This window comes from Haliotis rubra, unplaced genomic scaffold (assembly GCF_003918875.1).
Source record: "Haliotis rubra isolate DU_JTF1 unplaced genomic scaffold, ASM391887v1 Scf1155, whole genome shotgun sequence".
Taxonomy (NCBI): Eukaryota; Metazoa; Mollusca; class Gastropoda; order Lepetellida; family Haliotidae; genus Haliotis; species Haliotis rubra.
In genome coordinates this window covers 172,864-193,010 of record NW_025765065.1, presented here as the reverse complement: position 1 = coordinate 193,010, position 20,147 = coordinate 172,864, and the positions used below count along the sequence as shown (strand labels likewise).

Here is a 20,147-nt window from a genome sequence, read left to right as displayed (position 1 = left end):
ACAAGCAATATTACTCATAGCACCGACTTACCTAATTGCTCAAGCTTAGACGATCCTCAATTATACAACATTGTTTGGATGATATTCGTATAAAACGATTGTAACAAGATATGTCACCTGTCAACGTGTATGACTTTTGTATAGAGTGAATGTACCTACTGATGTGAATAAAAATGTGGAAAAAAACAACAAAAACTTTTAGCTGTTAAATTGACAGAGAGAATAAATGATTAGACACAATTTTGGTTGTCTTCTATTCAAAAACGTGACAAAAAGCCAGACTTGCGTTTCTTTTGCTGTTCAGTATATATAGTTATATATATAAAAGCTATCCGTTTGCATCTTTCATTGCATATTTATGAAGAGAAACATACCTACATAATCATAAACAAAGAAAATTCTTATCCTAAACAAAATATTCGGGTGTTTACGTTAAATTGATGCCAAACAGGTGAGCGTGTTGCTCACAATAAGATACACAGTGAAACCGTCTAATTGTTGATATATTCAGGACACTATTTAAATGGAAAAATCAGTCATTTTATGTTTTGTCTAAAGAGTGTTAAATTCTGAAATAGAAGCCGAGACCTTTTATACAATTAATGGAAATTAGGTGAGATATATACTAATCAGCATACCAATGTCGTCTTTTTCCGACGTCGCAAAATGCATAAACAATGACGTCAACTAAAATGTTGTATTATTTTCAGCAATTTCATTAAATTTGAAGATATGGCTAGTACTCTGGTAATAACAATACAAAAGTAGTCAAAATACATCTACACAAACAGGAGAATATGTTGAATCTAAGAACTAACTTATATATCTGATAGGGCCATCCAAATCGCTATTACGTGATTTCACATGTAGTACGTTGTCATCTTTTCTTATAAATTGTGAAACTACCCAAGCGTATCCGCTCACATTGGGGAACTTTGAATTGGAATAGTTTGGTTCACCGTGAACAAAAAATACCCCCTTATCATTATACGTGTATGACCTCTCTGTCGTCGCTTGACGTCATGGAAGAAAATCCATTTTTGACATATATTGCGAGTCTTTTTTAATGTTGAGCATATAACGTTATGCATAAGCACATAAACCCAATTCATATACACTTATGTCGTTCAGATATCAGGCTGTATTTTCTTCGGTCACACTTTCTGTAAAGATGCCAAATTAAAAAAATCGCAGCACAGTGCTTTTATCGGTGCGCGATAAAAAGCGGAGAAATTTACTGTTTTTTAACGCATAACAAAAATTTGGCCAACATTCAGCAAGGTCTGTTTCTCAAACTGCCGAGGTAGTTGCACTTATATTTATACCAACGGATTGGAAACTTAATATTCTACATTTCTGTGTGATTTTATAGCCGTACGTAGATACAGGACCACGCGAGCGCAATTCTCGCACAACGCTCACTTTTCAAACTTTATGAAAATGTGCGCCTGAAAAAAACCTCGGCATCCAGGGGGTTAAAATTGCTCTTGAGTAACCCATGTTTGTCGGAAGCGATTTACGGGATCGGGTTGTCATGTTCGCTGACTTGGTTGACACATGTCATCGTATCCGATTTACTAAGAATTCCTGCAGGTTTTATGGAGTTCTACATCTGATAGTATATTGTTTCACAAGCCATTATTGAGAATTTTTCTTACCATTTTTGTCTTCAATGTTTACCGTATCAAAGTGTAAGTATGTACGGGAGACAACCCCACATGTCCTATTTGCAAAGTATGGTCAGAGTTGTCTCCCTTGGTAAACAGGTTAGCTTGGGGCAATCAAGACCACTATATGCCAGCTATTAGCGTCTGAAAACATTAGGTATTAACTAATTTAAAGCGAAACAGTTTTGGTTTCTAAAGAGACAATATGAATGCCTTCATGCAGTGTATTGGAAAACACCACGAGGGGTTCCTTCACCGCTGCCGAGTGATTTTAGTTTTACGCCCAATAAGGCGATATTCCAGCAATATCACGGCAGGGGACATCAGAAATTGGCATAACACATTGTACCGGGACTCGACGCCGGATCTTCGGCGTGACGAGCGAACGCTTTATCCACTAGGCAACCCAAACCGCCCCCAATGCTCCAACACTTACGCTGAAGGGTTCGTGAAAAGTTACACCAATGTAACAACGTCCACGATAAAGTGTCCATTCAAATATACTATTTGGTGTAATGACGTTCTAAAACACAGACTGTACTTAATTGTAATTAATTACCGCCATCCTTAATTGAAATTCAAACAGACTTAAAAAAGAAATAGGGTATTATTTTATTAACGAATAATGCACATTGTCGGCAAAACAGTAACAAAGAAATCCATTTTTGTATAATGAGAGTTGTGTTCCTTCTGAGCTAGGCATTCGGTTTGTATAATATATATAATGACAGCAAATTGTAGTTATTAATGAACATGAGCACCGGCGATGCGTGTTTTGTATAAGATGCTGGGTCACCGTTTAGGGATAAATAGTCAGAAAGGAAGTCTTGAAAGGTCTTGAAGCGCCTGTGTAATCCACATCCCCATTTAACTATTCTCTGCAATGGTCTGAAAATATATTTTTTATTATTATCATTAATGTAACTAATACTACTGTTTCCTCTTCTTCTACTACTACTACTACTACTACTACTACTACTACTACTACTACTACTACTACTACTATATACTACTACTACTACTACTACTACTACTACTACTACTACTATATACTACTACTACTACTATATACTACTACTACTACTACTACTACTGCTGCTGATACTACTAATACTACACAGAAGATTGTACTACTACTACTACTACTTCTACTACAACTACTGCTACTGCTGCTGCTACTACCACAACTAAGCAGAAGATTATACTACAACTACCACTTCTACTACTACTACTACTACTACTACTACTACTACTGCTACTACTACTGCTACTATTGCTACAACTACTACTAGTACTACTACTACTGCTGCTGCTACTTGCTACTTACTACTACTACTACTATTACTACTACTACTACTACTACTACTACTTACTACTACTACTACTACTGCTACTACTACTACTACTACTACTACTACTACTACTACTACTACTACTACTACTACCACTACTACTACTACTACTACTACTATTACTACTACTACTACTACTACTACTACTACCACTACTACTGCTACCACTACTACTACCACTACTACTGCTACCACTAATACTACTACTACTACTGCTACCACTAATACTACTACCACTACTACTACTACTACTATTACTACTACTACTACTGCTACCACTAATACTACTACCACTACTACTACCACTACTACTACTGCTACTACTACTACTAAGAAGAGGAACATTTTACTACTGCTACTACTACTACTACTACTACAGCTGCTAGTACTACCACTACTACTACTAACACTGCTACCACTACTACTACTACCACTACTACTACTTCTGCTACCACTACTACTACAGCTACTACTACTACTGCTACCACTACTACTACTACTGCTACTACCACTACTACTACAGCTACTACTACCACTACAGCTGCTACTACTACTACTACTACTGCTACCACTACTACTACTACTGCTACTACCACTACTACTACAGCTACTACTACTACTACTACCACTACTTACTCTGCTACCACTACTACTACAGCTACTACTACTACTACTACTACCACTACTACTACTGCTACTGCCACTACTACTACAGCTGCTACTACTACTACTGCTACCACTACTACATAGAAGAAGAGGAACAGTATACTGACAACACTAAGAATGATACCGCTGATATCATGTTCACATCATCACTTGTACATGAATTTCATTTAATATGTAAATGTAGAAGTAGGCTAAAAAACTTTAAATAGGTATGTTTCAGTTTTGCTTGTGATGGGTGACTTCAGTGATGTCATAACTCAACACAAATATCTGAAACCTGAACAATACACAAGGCCTACAACCTGCACTTGCTTACTGCTTACCAGGATAATCCACACAATGATCCAGGGAGGAAAGAAACACGTGATGATCAAATGCAGGATATGATTCACATGGGACCTGAAAAGTCATCATCATCATCATCATCATCATAATCATCATCATCATCTGAGTTATTCCATAATCATTATCATCATCATCATCAACAACATCAGCATCATCTGAGTTATTCCATCATCATCATCAATCAGATGGTGTTGGTGATATTGAGAATATCGAGTTATTCCATAATCATTATCATCATCATCATCAACAACATCAGCATCATCTGAGTTATTCATCATCATCATCATCCTCTGAGTTATTCCATTATCACCATCATCATCATCATCAACAACATCAGCATCATCTGAGTTACTCCATAATCATCATCATCAATTAGATGTTGTTGGTTATATTGAGCATATGGAGTTATTCCGTAATCATCTTCATCATCATCATCATCATCAGATACGAAAGGAATGATTATTTCGCTGGCAAAACTTTGGGGTACGGGTAGCCAAGTCGTCTTTGGTGTTCTCCCTTGGGCACACCATAAGCCTATGATCGTGGGTCCGAATCCCTGTTCTCCATGATAATACTTTCAGGTTTTGTTGTACTCACCTGAGATCAGCATCGCTTTGGGCTTTCCTGTCTCTTAAGGGGACATGATGTAATATAACGAGAAGAGTATTCAGAGCATCCTTAAACCAAACTCACTCACATTGTAAAGTCGGCTTACCCTAAATATCGATTGTGCCTCGGAGAGAAAATTTAGCTCAGTGTGCTCTCTGTAGCCTAACGTGCACAGCGTCTCACACTTACTCAAACAAGAAAACCCATTCCATAGCTTACCCAATCACTCACTCACTCACCCAAACTGGAACTATCAACCAACAGTACCCAAGTGTTGTGTATCCTCTTGATAAGGGAGGTCACTCCTTCACTAACTCACAACAAACTCTACTGTCACGTCATATCTCTTGCTCAATACGGCCACTCACTAACCCACTGCCCTGTATATCTATCTAGATCTCTGCTATGGCGTCACTCATTACTTCACTCACCCAAACTCATCCACCAAGCTACCCATTCACTAATTCACTACCTGTATCCTACCTCTCTCGGATCACAGTAGTTGTAGGGGCAGGGGCTGGAGCGCTGACGACAACCACTTGCTGCTGCTGCTGCTGCTGCTGCTGTTGATGATGTTGTTGATGCTGAACCTGCAACCGTCATATGCAGCATTACGACAGTCGAAGAGAGAAAATGGTACATGTAATATAAACGTGTGTGATCACAAATTTCAATTGAGACAGATAACACTAGGTAATAGTAACATCAAAAACTTTATCAGGAAACTGTATGATTAGAATGTCTTCATATTTTCACTTTAAATCGTTTTAATCCGGACTCATGAGACGTATCCGGGCAGTCGGAAACGAACACACATAGTTGGATAAACTGTCTCCTTGTATATAGTGGGACCCCGCTTATCCGGACCCAGATATCCGGAAGCTTCACCTACCTGGTGATATTTACGTGAAACGAAATGCATACTAAAAAAGTCACAACATGCATTATCCAGAAATCTTGTTTCCAGATCCTGACAGTACGAATATATAACCAGTAACAACCATAATCGACTGAATGATGGCATATTCTTAGTTGGATGGTTTATTGCTTAACGCCCTATTCAGCAATATTCCAGCTATATGACCGCAGTCAGTTAATAATCGAGGTTGGCCCAGACAATCCAGTGATTGACATCATGAGCATGGAATACGACATGCATTAACTAAGTCAGTGCACCTGACTATCTGATGCCGTTAAACGCCCGTAAGACAAGCATGGGTTGCTGATGACCAATTCTAACCCGGATCTTCACGATTTGAGAAGTATTCCAATAATTCCAATAACTATCCCATGCTAGTTATTTCACCACTCTTTCAACTGCTTCCGTGGTGTCTCTGTATATGTTCTCGATTTTGCGACTTTATCATAGTTGACGAACATGCTTTAAAACCAACATTTCAGTGGCATCGTAGTTTCGTATTTTTTTTCAAAATGAAGTCAGTATCAGTTGAAAATACTCCCGGTTGTGGGGTAGCCTAGTGGTGCAAGCGTTCACTCGTTTCGCAGCAGGCTCGGGTTCGATTCCTACAATAACATGGGTACAGCCCTGGCACTAACTTGCACAGAGCAATCTTAGTTACAATCAATCTTAGGGCCTTACAATCAACTTTACAATCACCATACAATTGCCCTAATCCACTTGCACAAAGCAGATCTTAGCACGATTGTAAGACCGCATGGATTTAAGATCGCGATCTGAGCTAAGATCGAACTCTTCAACGGTGGAGGTGCGAATTTCTTAAACTCGACTCCTGTCTACAGTTGTCTGCAAGTGCCCATAGCATACTGCGCAACTAGAGAGTGGTACTGGTCCCTGCACACAATACATACCTCCCTCAATCGCACTTTGCCGAATTTTCATGAACAAACATTCCCAGAAATCTTCGAAGGAAACGATTACGTGGACGATAGCATATATATTTCTACATTTTAACTGTCTTGATTTATTAACTGAGAATGTGATATTTCAACCACGGAAATACCTACCCATGTTTAATGAAAATATTGAACTGCGAAAAAATACATTAATAAATTTGGGTCTAGATTTAGTGACTTAAAAATTATGAAAATTATAATAATATATCAAATATCGACAATATTTCCTTATAATATAACACCTTAATGCATGATTTGCCACTGGTTGTCAATGAGACATTGTTTAATCCACAGCTGTTTTTAATTTTTTTATTTTGTTTTTTGTGTGTGTAAAATCCTAAATATATCCTAGAAGTTTCGGTTTTCTCACAATAATAACAAGAAAATGTAACATGGCTACAGAAGTGTTGTAAAGAATTCATGACAGAGAAATACGAATATCAAATAATATATCGAGAGTGCAGTTGTTAAATACTCATTCACAGTATATTAATGATATGACCCTATTGCGTTGATAAATATTTTTTTAAAAGTGAAATTAAATTTGAATCTTGATTTTGCACGTTAACTTGTATCTATTTTTTAATTACTTTAATGATTAACTAAGACAAAATCACTCCATCACCGAAAAGAAAATATCTTGAGCTCTGCGATTGGGTATGACAGACTCTACGGCAACGGCATAGGCCAGGGGAAACCACTCCCATCTTGCCCATAAACTAAAATTATCTGTTCTTGAGTTAATGAAAAGGTCACGGCCATTGTTAATCGCACGCGGACACCATTGGCTAGTATCCTTTCCTTGATTATCAAAAAGGTATGTTGTGTCACACTTATTCCAACATTGAATCGGGTGGGAATAGTACTTTGTGATATCGACTCGATAGTTCTGTTTCACTACAGCAAATAACAATGTATCCGACGTTAAATCGGTTGTGCATTCTCCGTGTTGAAGTGTCGAGGCGAATCATACAGTACAGTTTTATGCAATATAAAAGCAATCTCCAAACGTAAAGCTGATTATTTGCGTGAAACTTGAACACCATTTTGTCACAGACTACAAAGAACTTAGCTCCTTACAATTGGTCCGGACCAATTGTACGTTTCGATTGTAACTTACAATGATCTTAGCCTACAATCGGTTTGTGCAAGTGGATGGCGATTGTAGCCAAAGCCTAAGATCGCGATCTTATGGATTTACAATAATTGTAGCGCTAAGATCGTTCTGTGCAAGTAGGCCCTGGTGTGTCCTGCAGTGGAATGCTAAATAAAGGTATATATGTGGTCATGGCGCCAATGGTATCTACGGCATAAACTATTTAGAAATATAACCACTAAGCCATTTGGTATATTACATACATACATACATACATACATACATACATACATACATACATACATACATACATACATACATACATACATACATACATACATACATACATACATACATACATACATACATACATACATACATACATACATACATACATACATACATACATACACACACACATACATACATACATACATACATACACACACACATACATACATACATACATACATACATACATATTACATACATACATACATACATACATACATACATACATATTACATACATACATACATATTACATACATACATACATATTACATACATACATACATACATACATACATATTACATACATACATACATACATACATACTATATACATACATACATATTACATACATACATATTACATACATACATACATACATATATACATACATATTACATACATACATACATATAACATACATACATACATACATACATACATACATACATACATACATATTACATACATACATATTACATACATACATATAGAAAATAGCATATATGCTTAAAACCCAATAAATCACCAGGTATTGATGACGTAATACCCGAGTTAATTAAGAATTCGGCAGATATTTTAGCACCATATTTAGAATTATTATTCAATATAATATTAGAAAATGGTAGTTTTCCAACTTGTTGGACAATCGGCATTATTGTCCCGCTCCATAAACAAGGAAGTATCGATAATCCAAATAACTATAGAGGCATTACTCTTTTGAGTATTTTTTAGTAAGGTTTTCACTTCTATCATTAACAGAAGATTAGTAGCTTGGGGAGAGACATTGAATAAAATAAATGAATCTCAGGCAGGTTTTAGACATGGATATACGACTACTGACAATATGTTTATATTGCAAAGTATTATACAGAGATACCTCAACATCAAAGGTGGTAAACTCTATACACTTTTCGTTGATTTCGAAAAAGCATTTGATTCAGTTGATAGACAAAAGCTATGGTCTATTTTTAATACCCATGGTCTAAGTCCTAAAATGAAAAATTATTCATAATATGTATGAAAATGTTAAAGCTTGTGTTAAGAATAACAATGAATTCTCAGATTCGTTTGAACTACAAATCGGGGTAAGACAAGGCTGTATACTTAGCCCATTTTTATTCTCATTTTTCATAAATGAATTAGCAACCCAAATTGAAAACAATTGTGAGTATGGAATACAGTTACACCCTGACCTAGTACATATTTTTCTTCTGCTTTGTGGGGACGATATCGTGCTATTCTCAAGCACTGTTGCAGGTTTACAAAGACTTATACAAGAACTTGAGAATTATTGTGACCAGTACAAATTAGCTGTAAATAGAAATAAAACTAAAGTAGTAGTTTTTAAAAAAGGGGGACGTTTATCAAAAAATGAGAAATGGTTGTATAAAGGTGAAGAATTAGAATGCACCAGTTCGTACAAATATTTGGGAATGTTCTTTAGTAATTGTTTATCTTGGACAACACATGTTAATTACGCTTGTTTGCAAGCACAAAAGGTCATGATAGGTATCTTTAAACAATTAAATGTACTTGGTGACATAAATATAAGTTCATACTTTAAAATATTTGATGCCAAAATTAAACCAATTCTATTGTATGGAGCCGAAATATGGGGTTTAAATTATTACAGTGATATTGAAAGAGTTCAATTGAAAACATGTAAAAGATTTCTTGGTGTTAAATCCAATACGATGAATACAATGGTGTATGGAGAATGTGGTAAATACCCGATGCACTTATTTACAAATATCAGAGTTATAAAATACTGGTTAAAATTACTGAAGATGCCTTCTTATAGGCTACCAAAGAAATGTTACAATATGATGATGCTATTCGATAAGAATGGACACACAAATTGGGTTTCTGCTGTTAGACATTTTCTATTCTCGAAAGGGTTTGGTTTTGTATGGAACGATCAGTATGTTGATTCTGAGGGTAAGTTTATTTTAGAACTAACACAAAGATTAAAAGATATCTACTTGCAAGAATGGTTTGAAAAGATATCACTTTCCAGTAAATGTCTGTATTATAAGGTGTTTAAATGTACTTTTGACTCCGAAACTTATCTTTCATGTCTAAACGTAAAAGTATAGGATAGCGTTAAGCAGATTGAGATGTTCTTCACATGATTTATCTATCGAAAGTGGAAGATTTAAAATGTCAAAAAAGAAAATAGAACTTGCAAACTATGTGATCTTAACCAAATAGAAGATGAATATCATTTTCTTTTAATTTGCCCTGCTTATAATTCCATCAGAAAGTTGTATATTAAGAAATATTATTGTGCCCATCCAAACCTTTATAAATTCTCAGCATTGTTGAATAACAAAACCCATACTATACTTCAAAACTTGTCCATGTTTGTTAACTATGCCATGTTGTTTAGGACAGAATATATCTCAGAACACAATGTAACCTAAAGTTGATTATTTTCCCTTCTTCATGTATATTATCCGTGCGTGTAAATATTGATTTATAAATGCATTGTACTACAGGCCTGTGGCCTTTCAGTACCGAAATAAATATATATATATATACATACATATTACATACATACATACATATTACATACATACATACATATTACATACATACATACATATTACATACATACATACATACATACATACATACATACATACATACATACATACATATATTCAACAACTTTGAACAGAGAGGTCAATCACTTTTATACCATGTACCTAACCGCATGAGTGATTGGCCCTAATTGTCAGTGATCCTTGGTTCTAAGTTTTCACTTGGCCTAAAAATTGGATAAATGTTGTACAACGCCCGCCTGTAACGACTTGCATGCGATGGCAATTGCTGAAACATTGTCCCCTTTGGGTTTTTTTTCATTAGTTTCGATATCTAATTCGGCTGTACCTACTATGGCTAATTCCAATGGGGTCCTCAGTGATACACATTCAGCTTTATATTATGACACTTTAATAGCCATTGCAGTACTCTCCTAACAGTTTTGTGTCTGGCAGATTAACTATAGTACCTATGATTGCTTATTGTTTAACGCTGCATTTTTTTCAGCTACATGAGGGCGGTCTGTAAAAAATCCAATCCGAGTCTGGACCAGACAATGCCATGATTAATATCATGAACATCGATCTACAATCAAGCCTTACTACCCGACCTTGTTTGGTAATATGAAAGAATATCTTTAGATGAGAATATTTACTGTTACAGTGGAGTGAGTGAGTGAGTTTAGTTTTACGCCGCACTCAGCAATATTCCAGCTATATGGCGGCGGGCTGTAAATATTCGAGTCTGGACCAGACAATCCAGTGATAAACAGCATGAGCATCGATCTGCGCAATTGGGAACCGATGACATGTGTCAACCAGGTCAGTGAGCCTGACCACCCGATCCCGTTAGTCGCCTCTTACAAGCATGGGTTACTGAAGATCCATATTCTAACCCGGATCTTCAGGGGTATTTACTGTTATAACTGACACTGGCATGGAACTCACCGGGGGCTGTTGGGGTGGATACACTGGCTGGGGTAGTACATAACCCGGTGGGTATTGCGGCAGGTGCTGCATCTGCAATTATCATCATATTGGGAATACTTCATATAATAAACATAAGGCCAAATATAAATATGTTGTGTTTCCGAGCACGCCTCTTTAACACTTAGGGTAGGTAGGTAGGTAGGATTTTTGTTTTGTTTTTTACTATTTTTTAGAAATAAAGTACAAACTAATAACACATTTTCAATGTGTAATTGTTTATTCAATCAAGCTTGAGGCCATCATGTCGACTTTCTCTATTAGACTGACCGATGTCTGTCGGTGCCGGCAAAAAACAATGGTATCTGAAAGTTTATTTTATTCATTCCCCTTAAAAAAAAATAGGGTTGGCAGCAGAATTCAAGGATCGGTCGGTTAATCGGAACCACAACATTTAGTTTTTTAGGCCTAGTAGCAATAACAATATCAAAAATAATAATAGTAAATAACAATCAACCGAAATTAGTTACGACTCATAACAAATATATTTTGTCTGTAAAAGCTGAAAGGAGTGTGTTTTAGTGAACAAAAAAGTAAAGCTATGTTGTTTTGGAGAAGTGACAATAAGTAAAACAATGAAATTTTGTTGCATACGTAGGGTAAGTGCAAAACATTCCAGGAACAAAGTTAAGGATTCCACAAAGAATATATGATAATAACAAAAGCAATTTAAATATTATATGAAAATAGAACCAAAGTAGCTCAAAAGGAAATAATCATTCCAGATTGTGAAGGGCCCTGATTCGGACAGATCAAAGGAGGGGCTACTTACAGGCTGAGGGTTATAGCCATATGGGGGCGGTTGTTGCTGCATTGTGCCTGAAAGATATACACAAATATTCATCAATTCAATTTTACAAGACTGTTACTTCTTGAAGTGAGAGAATCAACAAATTTTGCTGACATTGAACAGAGTGTAGCTGGCTTGTGAACAACCGAGAGTTGGGGTCTCCCCATGTTGGCACCTTCTTGGCAGTCAGCCATGATGAATGAGGACAAACTTAGGAAATTTACTGTAGTCTGTTCTTGAAAATTAGGCACATTGGAATATATCACAAGTTACATATCAGAATTGAATATGGATCACAAAACATGTTAATAACATGTTTTTGTGTTATTAAATATAAGATACATGTACAATTGGGCCAAGCATACCAGTTGTTCACACCATGGGCGACTTGATACGCCTTCAGGGCACAATACGGTCACAGCCATCTCAAGTATCAGGGACACATGATGGCTTTAAGTTTCGGAATTATCACAACAATTGTATGGCTTAGTCTTTTTCCACTCGATAATCATGTTTTCTATATAGATGAGTAACTTGTTTTAATCAATACATTACACATCCACGCATAATATTTTCATTTAACCAGATTTCTAAGAACCATGCAGGGAGCGAAAGTAGCTTTAAGAGTGGATGATGTATTCTTTAAAGCGCTGAGCTTCTAACAGTCAGCTACAACTGTGCCTAACACACCCAATCAACCCAGTAAACCACAGCATTTACACTGCCCACATGCTTTAAAAAAAGGTGTAGCATATAGATGGCAGTCATAGATGGGTGAAGCATCAAACTACTTTCAAAACTCAAACTGTATTCCCAAACAAACCAGTTTCTTTTAAATGTTTTTGCTCTTTATTAGACATTGAGTCTACATGTTGAGGTTAAAAACATACTTTATACTTCAAGCTGAAAACATATAAAAACTATATCTATGAATGTTTTCAGATTATGATCAATACTAACAAACCTGTAAGGGAAAGTTAAGAAGGGTAACGATCCATTAGCATCAATCATTTTACTGTCAGTGTCCATCAAAAGTACTTTGAACATTATATGATTAAAGAAACTGTTTCATTAGACATGGTTTTATACAACAGCTCAACTCTTGTCTCATGTTTATTCATGCTTAATAAGATTTGGCTTTACAAACAAAATTAATCTTTGAATATGACAGAATGTCACAGCGTTTTAAAAATCCTGTTTTTAATCTACATTTCTGAAATAGGAATCAGGTTTAATGCATTCATTATTGTCACTGGTATTGGAATTTTCCATCAATCAAACCAGTTTCCGGACATTTCAAATAAAATGCTTTCAGCTGCTAAGACAAAATTAAAGATATTCGTCTGGTGTGATTCAATGTTTAAGAGCGTTATTATTTCACAAATGAATTAGGTGGAAAGGATTTTGAAAGTTCTGTGGGAAAATATTAAATTTTATTGAATTTTGCTTTCAATGCACGTTTGGATCATCCTTCATACCCGGAGATCTTTTGTGGGGAAAAGTTTAAAAAAACGGGCTACAAACGTCCATGCAAACTGTCTAGTGAATTTTGAAAGTGTTCATCGTGGTGTTTTAACTCCCTGGTTCTCACTGTCTGACCTAAACACCAAAGAGATATATTTATTATTTCATCTCATACACAACACTATTTCAGCAATATAAGGCCTTTTAGATTATTATAGGGCGAGGGACTGTCTTGTAATACTCACGAGCCTGACATGAAACTAAGGACTATGATCTTGTGATCAAACCCACGACCCCTTGGACCACTGAGTCATTGATTATAAATGTTCAGTGTTTTATACAGAAGTCAGTTATTAACTACATGTCAGACTAGGTTTCTGCTTCAATTCACATTTATGAGTAAATGCTCTTTGCAAGACTATCAGCAACATTCTAGCAATATTAAAGAGGCCTGTCATTATTCTAGTCTGCACCGGGCAATGAATTTTTGCTGACTTAAAAGCAGGTGTATCATATATTGTGACAATCTGTTCCTTATGACCACAAATACAGAGTATTGGGGCCTAGTCTAGAGACAGTGAGACCAATTATCGAATACATAAATTCTCTCGTTCTTACATTGTAACCAGTCCCTAGTATGGTGAACTACCTTCAGTGGTTGGTGATCTATAGCCTACTTTTATATTGTGTTGTCCTCTAAAGTTAAAATGTTTTAGATTTAATTACTAGTTTTACATTTATATCTGTGATATTCTAGTTGTTTTACTGTCCTTTGTTGACAGGATTTTATACTTCATGTTTAATTATTGTTAATATATATGTTGTTTTAGTCACGATATGGCTGAAATATTGCCAAAGTGACTTTAAATTTTAACTCACTCATTCACATTGTAACCAAGATGCCTGATATCAGTTTACGAAGTAACACATATCGGCTCCCACATATCTGAAGTTTTAATTTGTGTATCTCTGTCACTGACAGCTTGTACGAGAGGTTTTTTCAGGGATTTGTTCAGGGAGATTAATGTAAGGATAGGCAAAGTTTTGCGCCACACGGTTTAAGGTGAATTCATACAACGTCACAGTTGCACGAGGTGTTATTTAGGCATCGAAATAAGCCGAGTCGAGTAAAGATTGGGTCAACCAGAACAGACTACAAAACGACACTTAAAAACTAAACAATGCTACAATTTAACTTAAATCTTCAAGCTCAGCCAACAGTGCACCCCAGTTTCATGAATAAGGACGAATCTGCCGCGCTCGTTTGAATCTGCTGAAACACAAGATACCCGCAGTGCTTATTATTGAAAGTGTATTTCGGTTTTGAGACGCTTTTTCGAACATTCTGCACTTCACGGTTGAGTTCAGCGTTAGATCATTGGCGTACAGAGTGATTAATGAACACATTTTCATATAAACATACATCTGTATGAGACATGACACTGGGACTAATGTGTTCAGCTATTCGCACTGTGCAACTGTAAATTATGATGCTCTTAGGTGGATTACTACTCAAGGTATGCCCTTCCAATCGTCACAAAATGTCTGGACGCAGCTAAAAACACTCGCAGTAGCCTTTGATCTATCGCAGAACTCACGAGTGAATACAACTTAATTAAACACGGTATGCCTTTGTCAACATTTCTATGGCAGTATCATGGCATTATAAAGGCTCAGAGCATCACTAAATAACAAAACAGTCTGTCAAAATATTCGTACCTCCAAAACAGTCATCGCCGTGTCTATCGACGACCTTGAACTTCGTGTTGCAGATGGGAGTAGCCTCCCTTGGACCAAGTGGCCAGTCGTTAAAAATACCTAGGCATGGCATGCAGTCCCATCTCGGGAATGTTCGGTGTTCCTTGATTGACCTTGCTTATTACAATCAATTTAACAGCATATATACTTACTGTTGACTGGTACGAAATCCCATAACCAGCATGGAGGTGATCCATGGGGCAAAATAATCATTATTTTAATTTAATAACGATAAGGTAATACTTAGTATTGAGTAGTGAGATGTGTCTTTTATTGTATTCATGTGTTGTTGATTACCGGAGTATCGTACTTTCATATATATCTTTCGCCTGCTCATATATTTTCCTGTCCTTTTCGACGTGAACTGATAAAACATTTTTGCACTAGAATTTTCAATGTGCTGATGTGATAAAACGAATCGTGTCACTAGGCAGTACTACCGTGACAACCATGGAGGCACAGGAGATGCCATTTGTGAGCCAACATTGACTACTCCAACAGGAGAACATAACCACCTTGCCATGGCCAGCAGTCAGTCCAGACTTGTCACCCTTCAAACATGTCTTGGATATCATTGGACAGCGAACGCCACTTAAACAACAGCAACCACAACCACAACCACAACCACAACCACAGCCACAGCCACAACCACAACCACAACCACAACCACAGCCACAACCACAACCACAACCACAACCACAGCCACAACCACAACCACAACCACAACCACAACCACAACCACAACCACAACCACATCCACATCCACAACCACAGCAACAGCAACAACTACAACCACAGCAACAACCACAGCCGACAGCCAGAACCACGGCCACAACCACATCCACAACCACAACCACAGCCACAACCACAGCCACAACCACAGCAACAGCAACAACTACAACCACAGCAACAACCACAGCCACAGCCACAACCACAGCCACAACCACAACCACAACCACAACCACAGCCACAACCACAGCCGACAGCCAGAACCACAACCACATCCACAACCACAACCACAACCACTCTCAACGCAATAGGTGCTGCTCTACATGAAAAACATGGGATAGAACCAAGTTGACATTGTACGTTTGATCGTCGATTCCGGGATTGTCTTGAGAGTAGAGACGGGATCACGCGATACGAATGAGTTTCCATAGTAAATGAAGTGATCGTCAATATGGCGCTTTGACCAATCATCTAACAAGGGCCATAAATCCATGGGCATGTGACGTTAAACGCCTAATGCAAATCTCAGACAGATGTTCCTGTTACTCTGGTAAACTATTTATCTCATTAAAAATTAAATCCCGATTGACTGTAGTAACACCTTCTTATCGAATATATCCTACTCTTTTTAATAGTATATATCAGTTTGACAGAAACTAGTAATTATTGTCTAAATTGAAAAGGAGTGCCAGTGAGATTGGATGTTCAGTACCTGATGAAAATCTACACATGCTTGCTACACTTACGGTTTACGCATAGTCTGTTTCACAGTCCCTGAACCACATCATTTTCCCTACAGCCTAGCCCTCCCTGCAATGCCAAAACCCTAAATGAAGCAGGTCTAGATTTCCCCAGGTTCTGAATCTCTGGTCTGCCTGGGGCTGGTTTTCAATTTAAATGGGTATATTTGTTACAATCAAAATTACATATATTATTTATATTCAGAGACTAAGCGTTAGTCTATATTAACGCAATACAGAAAGTGTAACGTCATAAATGTGGACCGTGTCCGCGCCTCTGTAGTTTCCCTACACACCCTTCACAGCACGCAGTATTCCAGACCTGCATGATGCTTGCAACCCCAATTCCTGTAACCTACGTTATTATATTATCTCTGTAAAGTACATTCTTGTATCTATGTGAGTCCCATCCGGGATTCGAACCCATACTCTGAGAGTGAAGCACCAAAATCGCAGTATAATTAATTTACCAACCAAGCTCCGTCAAACTGGTAGTATCGACCATAAACTTTCTGTATCACTGTCACAAATGGAATCCTAGAAGGGACATTATAAGTTGTATGCTTCTCTCGAGGGTAATACCGTTTGATGTACGCCTCTTTGTAGCAGTGTTACCCGAGCCGGTAACGATGAACGCCTCTTTGTAGCAGTGTTACCCGAGCCGGTAGGCGAGGGATAACACTGCTACAAAGAGGCGTACATGAGACCGTATTATCCGAGGGAGAAGCTTACCGCCATGCTAAATATAAATGTACAAAATATCATTTTATTTTATTTGGAAGATCGATAAGGTCGTTGCCGACTATATGGCACGTAAACAAAATGGCGTATGCCTCTCGACTCGATTTTTAGTGAGTGAGTGAGTGAGTGAGTTCGGTTTTACGCCGCTTTTAGCAATGTTCGAGCAATATCACGGCGGGGAACACCAGAAATGGGCTTCACACATTGTTCCCATGTGGGAAATCGAACCCGGGGCCTTCGGCGTGACAAGCGAATGCTTTAAGCACTAGGCTACCCCACCGCCCCGACTCAATTTTTAAGATGAGTGAAACATATTCTGACAAGCTTAAACGGCTTTAAAAATGAGTAATTATGTTTAGGTTGAATGTGCAAACGATGCTATGTGTAAAATAGTTTATATAAAGCAGTGTTAGTCGGTAAAATAAATGTGTACATTGAGAACTAAAAAACAGATAATCGAACTGTTTTCGACCTCCGTGCACTGCATGTGTCATATTATGACGTCATACGATTGTTAGCGATGCAGCTTCTCGGTGAGTTTGGCGGTTACCGCGGCAGCGGGTAATATTTTTTCCAGTTGTCACCCTCATGGGAGGGGTGACACGGAAACTTGTTAAAGCGTCATTGACCAATGAAATTAGAGTATTTTACATGAAGGTAAGATAATGTCACTTGTCTCAGTATCGCCCTCACAAAGTCATGTGTCAAAATTACGCAAAGCACGACAAAGCGTCAACATAACATTATCAATATGTCGCATTGTCAAGCATCTTAACCCTTTTTGGACACACTTTAGATGGGACGACAATGCGACAATGGCTTTGAAGACTTTCGCATTGTCATACGGCATTAGCACAATGTTCCTTCTAGGATACAAATACAAATTGGCACGAGTGCTAAGAATACACAATGCCTTTTAGAACGTCGCAAAATATAATATCTTAGATTTTGTACATTATAAGTTGTTCACTGGTCACGAGGGGGGCATTGGTTGATGTACCCTCGATGTTTGTTTATGTTCCCTGAGCCCGAAGGGAACATAAACAAACATCGAGGGTACATCAACCCATGGGCCCCGAAGGACCAGTGAACAACGTAGTTATCTTACCGAACACCTTAATGTTAATTTTGAATTGTTTGAAGCACGGGTATAATTCTTTTTGTAGCCATCGCTTGATTTTGCTGACAAGAAAAACGGATTTAGAGTTATCTCCCTTCCATCAATTTGCATTAGCAAAACATCGGTAATTTCCGTACATCATATGTGATTTGAGCAACCGTATCCAGTATGATATTACTCTAGCTTTGTAATTTACGTAGAGTGGAAAGAGTAGAGTAGAGAGTGTGTTCAGTACAAACCTATCGACTGAGATGGCGGGATCGATAGCGTGTAATGGCATTCAAGGATTAGTAGAAACATATCTGAAGTACTGAGCTACAGCATCACAGCCTCTTTATGAAAATATAACTACTTCTTTACATGAAGGCGTAATCAATTCATGGAGTGGTTGTTTGCTATTCAATACACCGAGACTGTTTCATAATCAATTCTTAACGAATAGGCATAATCGCCGGTTAGGTTAAAAGGTATTACAGTTTTGTTATCATACAACACTACACACAACGCACTACACACACACACCAACAAACACACACACACACCAACACACACACACTCACTCACTCACAAACACCACACACACACATAGACACACACACTTGATTTATGTTCATAATGAATAAATACATTTACATGTTTTAACAAAATTATTATTTTTCACGGATGTACGGATGTACTCTGTCGTGTTCTCTTCACCGTGTGGTCTCATCCACGGATAGAGACTGGTCATGTGACTAAACATGGGAAGGGCCACACATGATTTAGCTGGAAGCGCTGTATTAACACTGTTAATTGAATGTTGCATAGCTTAAGGCGCTTGCCCAAAATAGTATGCTATTAATTTTTCATCAAGTTTGGCTGGCACGAAATGACGAGAGAACACTTCCTGATAAGCTGCTGTCAGTTTGCTTAGTATAAAGTATGAATAAAAATATCAAGCAAACACGGATTGATGTATCCGTTAAGCAATGATTGGGGACCCCCCGTATCTACAGGACGTCCGGTTCCTAATTTACGGACGGAAGCATGTTGTCGTGGGCACGATGTGCAAGGGGTGCTTGAAAAACAGTGTTTCGGTGTATCGTGACAGAACCGTTACAGCTGCAGGCATGTATGTCACCTCAGCATCAAAGAATTGGACAGACTCATGGGTGTGCTTGATACTAGGATCAACACAAGGTCACGTTGCCCACGTCTTTGGTTTTAGCAACGAACAGATGCCAAATGTTACCAAGCAACATGCAGGTGGATGTCTTCCTGATTGCAACATGCCGCCATCGTATCATTACTGCCACCGCACTCAGGAATGACCTGCAGAACCTCAATTTCGTAGACGTTTCCGTTAAAATACGTAAGTGTCTAAGCATAGTT

The 20,147-nt window shown here is 37.6% G+C and overlaps 1 protein-coding gene across 1 annotated transcript; it reads right to left on the bottom strand.

The window, feature by feature from the left end:
* Positions 1–2,264: 2,264 nt before the first annotated feature.
* Positions 2,265–15,450, bottom strand: LOC124255528 (alpha/beta-gliadin A-II-like). The gene is made up of 6 exons (XM_046689467.1): positions 15,408–15,450; positions 12,207–12,253; positions 11,396–11,467; positions 5,123–5,229; positions 4,009–4,084; positions 2,265–2,555 (listed from the first exon to the last, which is right to left on the bottom strand). The coding sequence occupies exons 2-6, from the start codon at positions 12,246–12,248 to the stop codon at positions 2,535–2,537; spliced, it is 318 nt and encodes a 105-aa protein (XP_046545423.1). The 5' UTR covers positions 12,249–12,253; positions 15,408–15,450; the 3' UTR covers positions 2,265–2,534.
* Between the last annotated feature and the right edge of the window lie 4,697 nt (positions 15,451–20,147).

What these genes read in the sequence shown, in the direction of transcription:
- LOC124255528 (XM_046689467.1), bottom strand. Translation starts at nt 12,248, where the DNA reads ATGCAGCAACAACCGCCCCCATATGGCTATAACCCTCAGCCT. An exon ending in ATCCACCCCAACAGCCCCCG is followed by an intron (nt 5,230 to 11,395) that starts GTGAGTTCCATG and finishes TGACGGTTGCAG; the next exon opens with GTTCAGCATCAACAACATCA. An exon ending in TCATTGTGTGGATTATCCTG is followed by an intron (nt 2,556 to 4,008) that starts GTAAGCAGTAAG and finishes ATATATTTTCAG; the next exon opens with ACCATTGCAGAGAATAGTTA.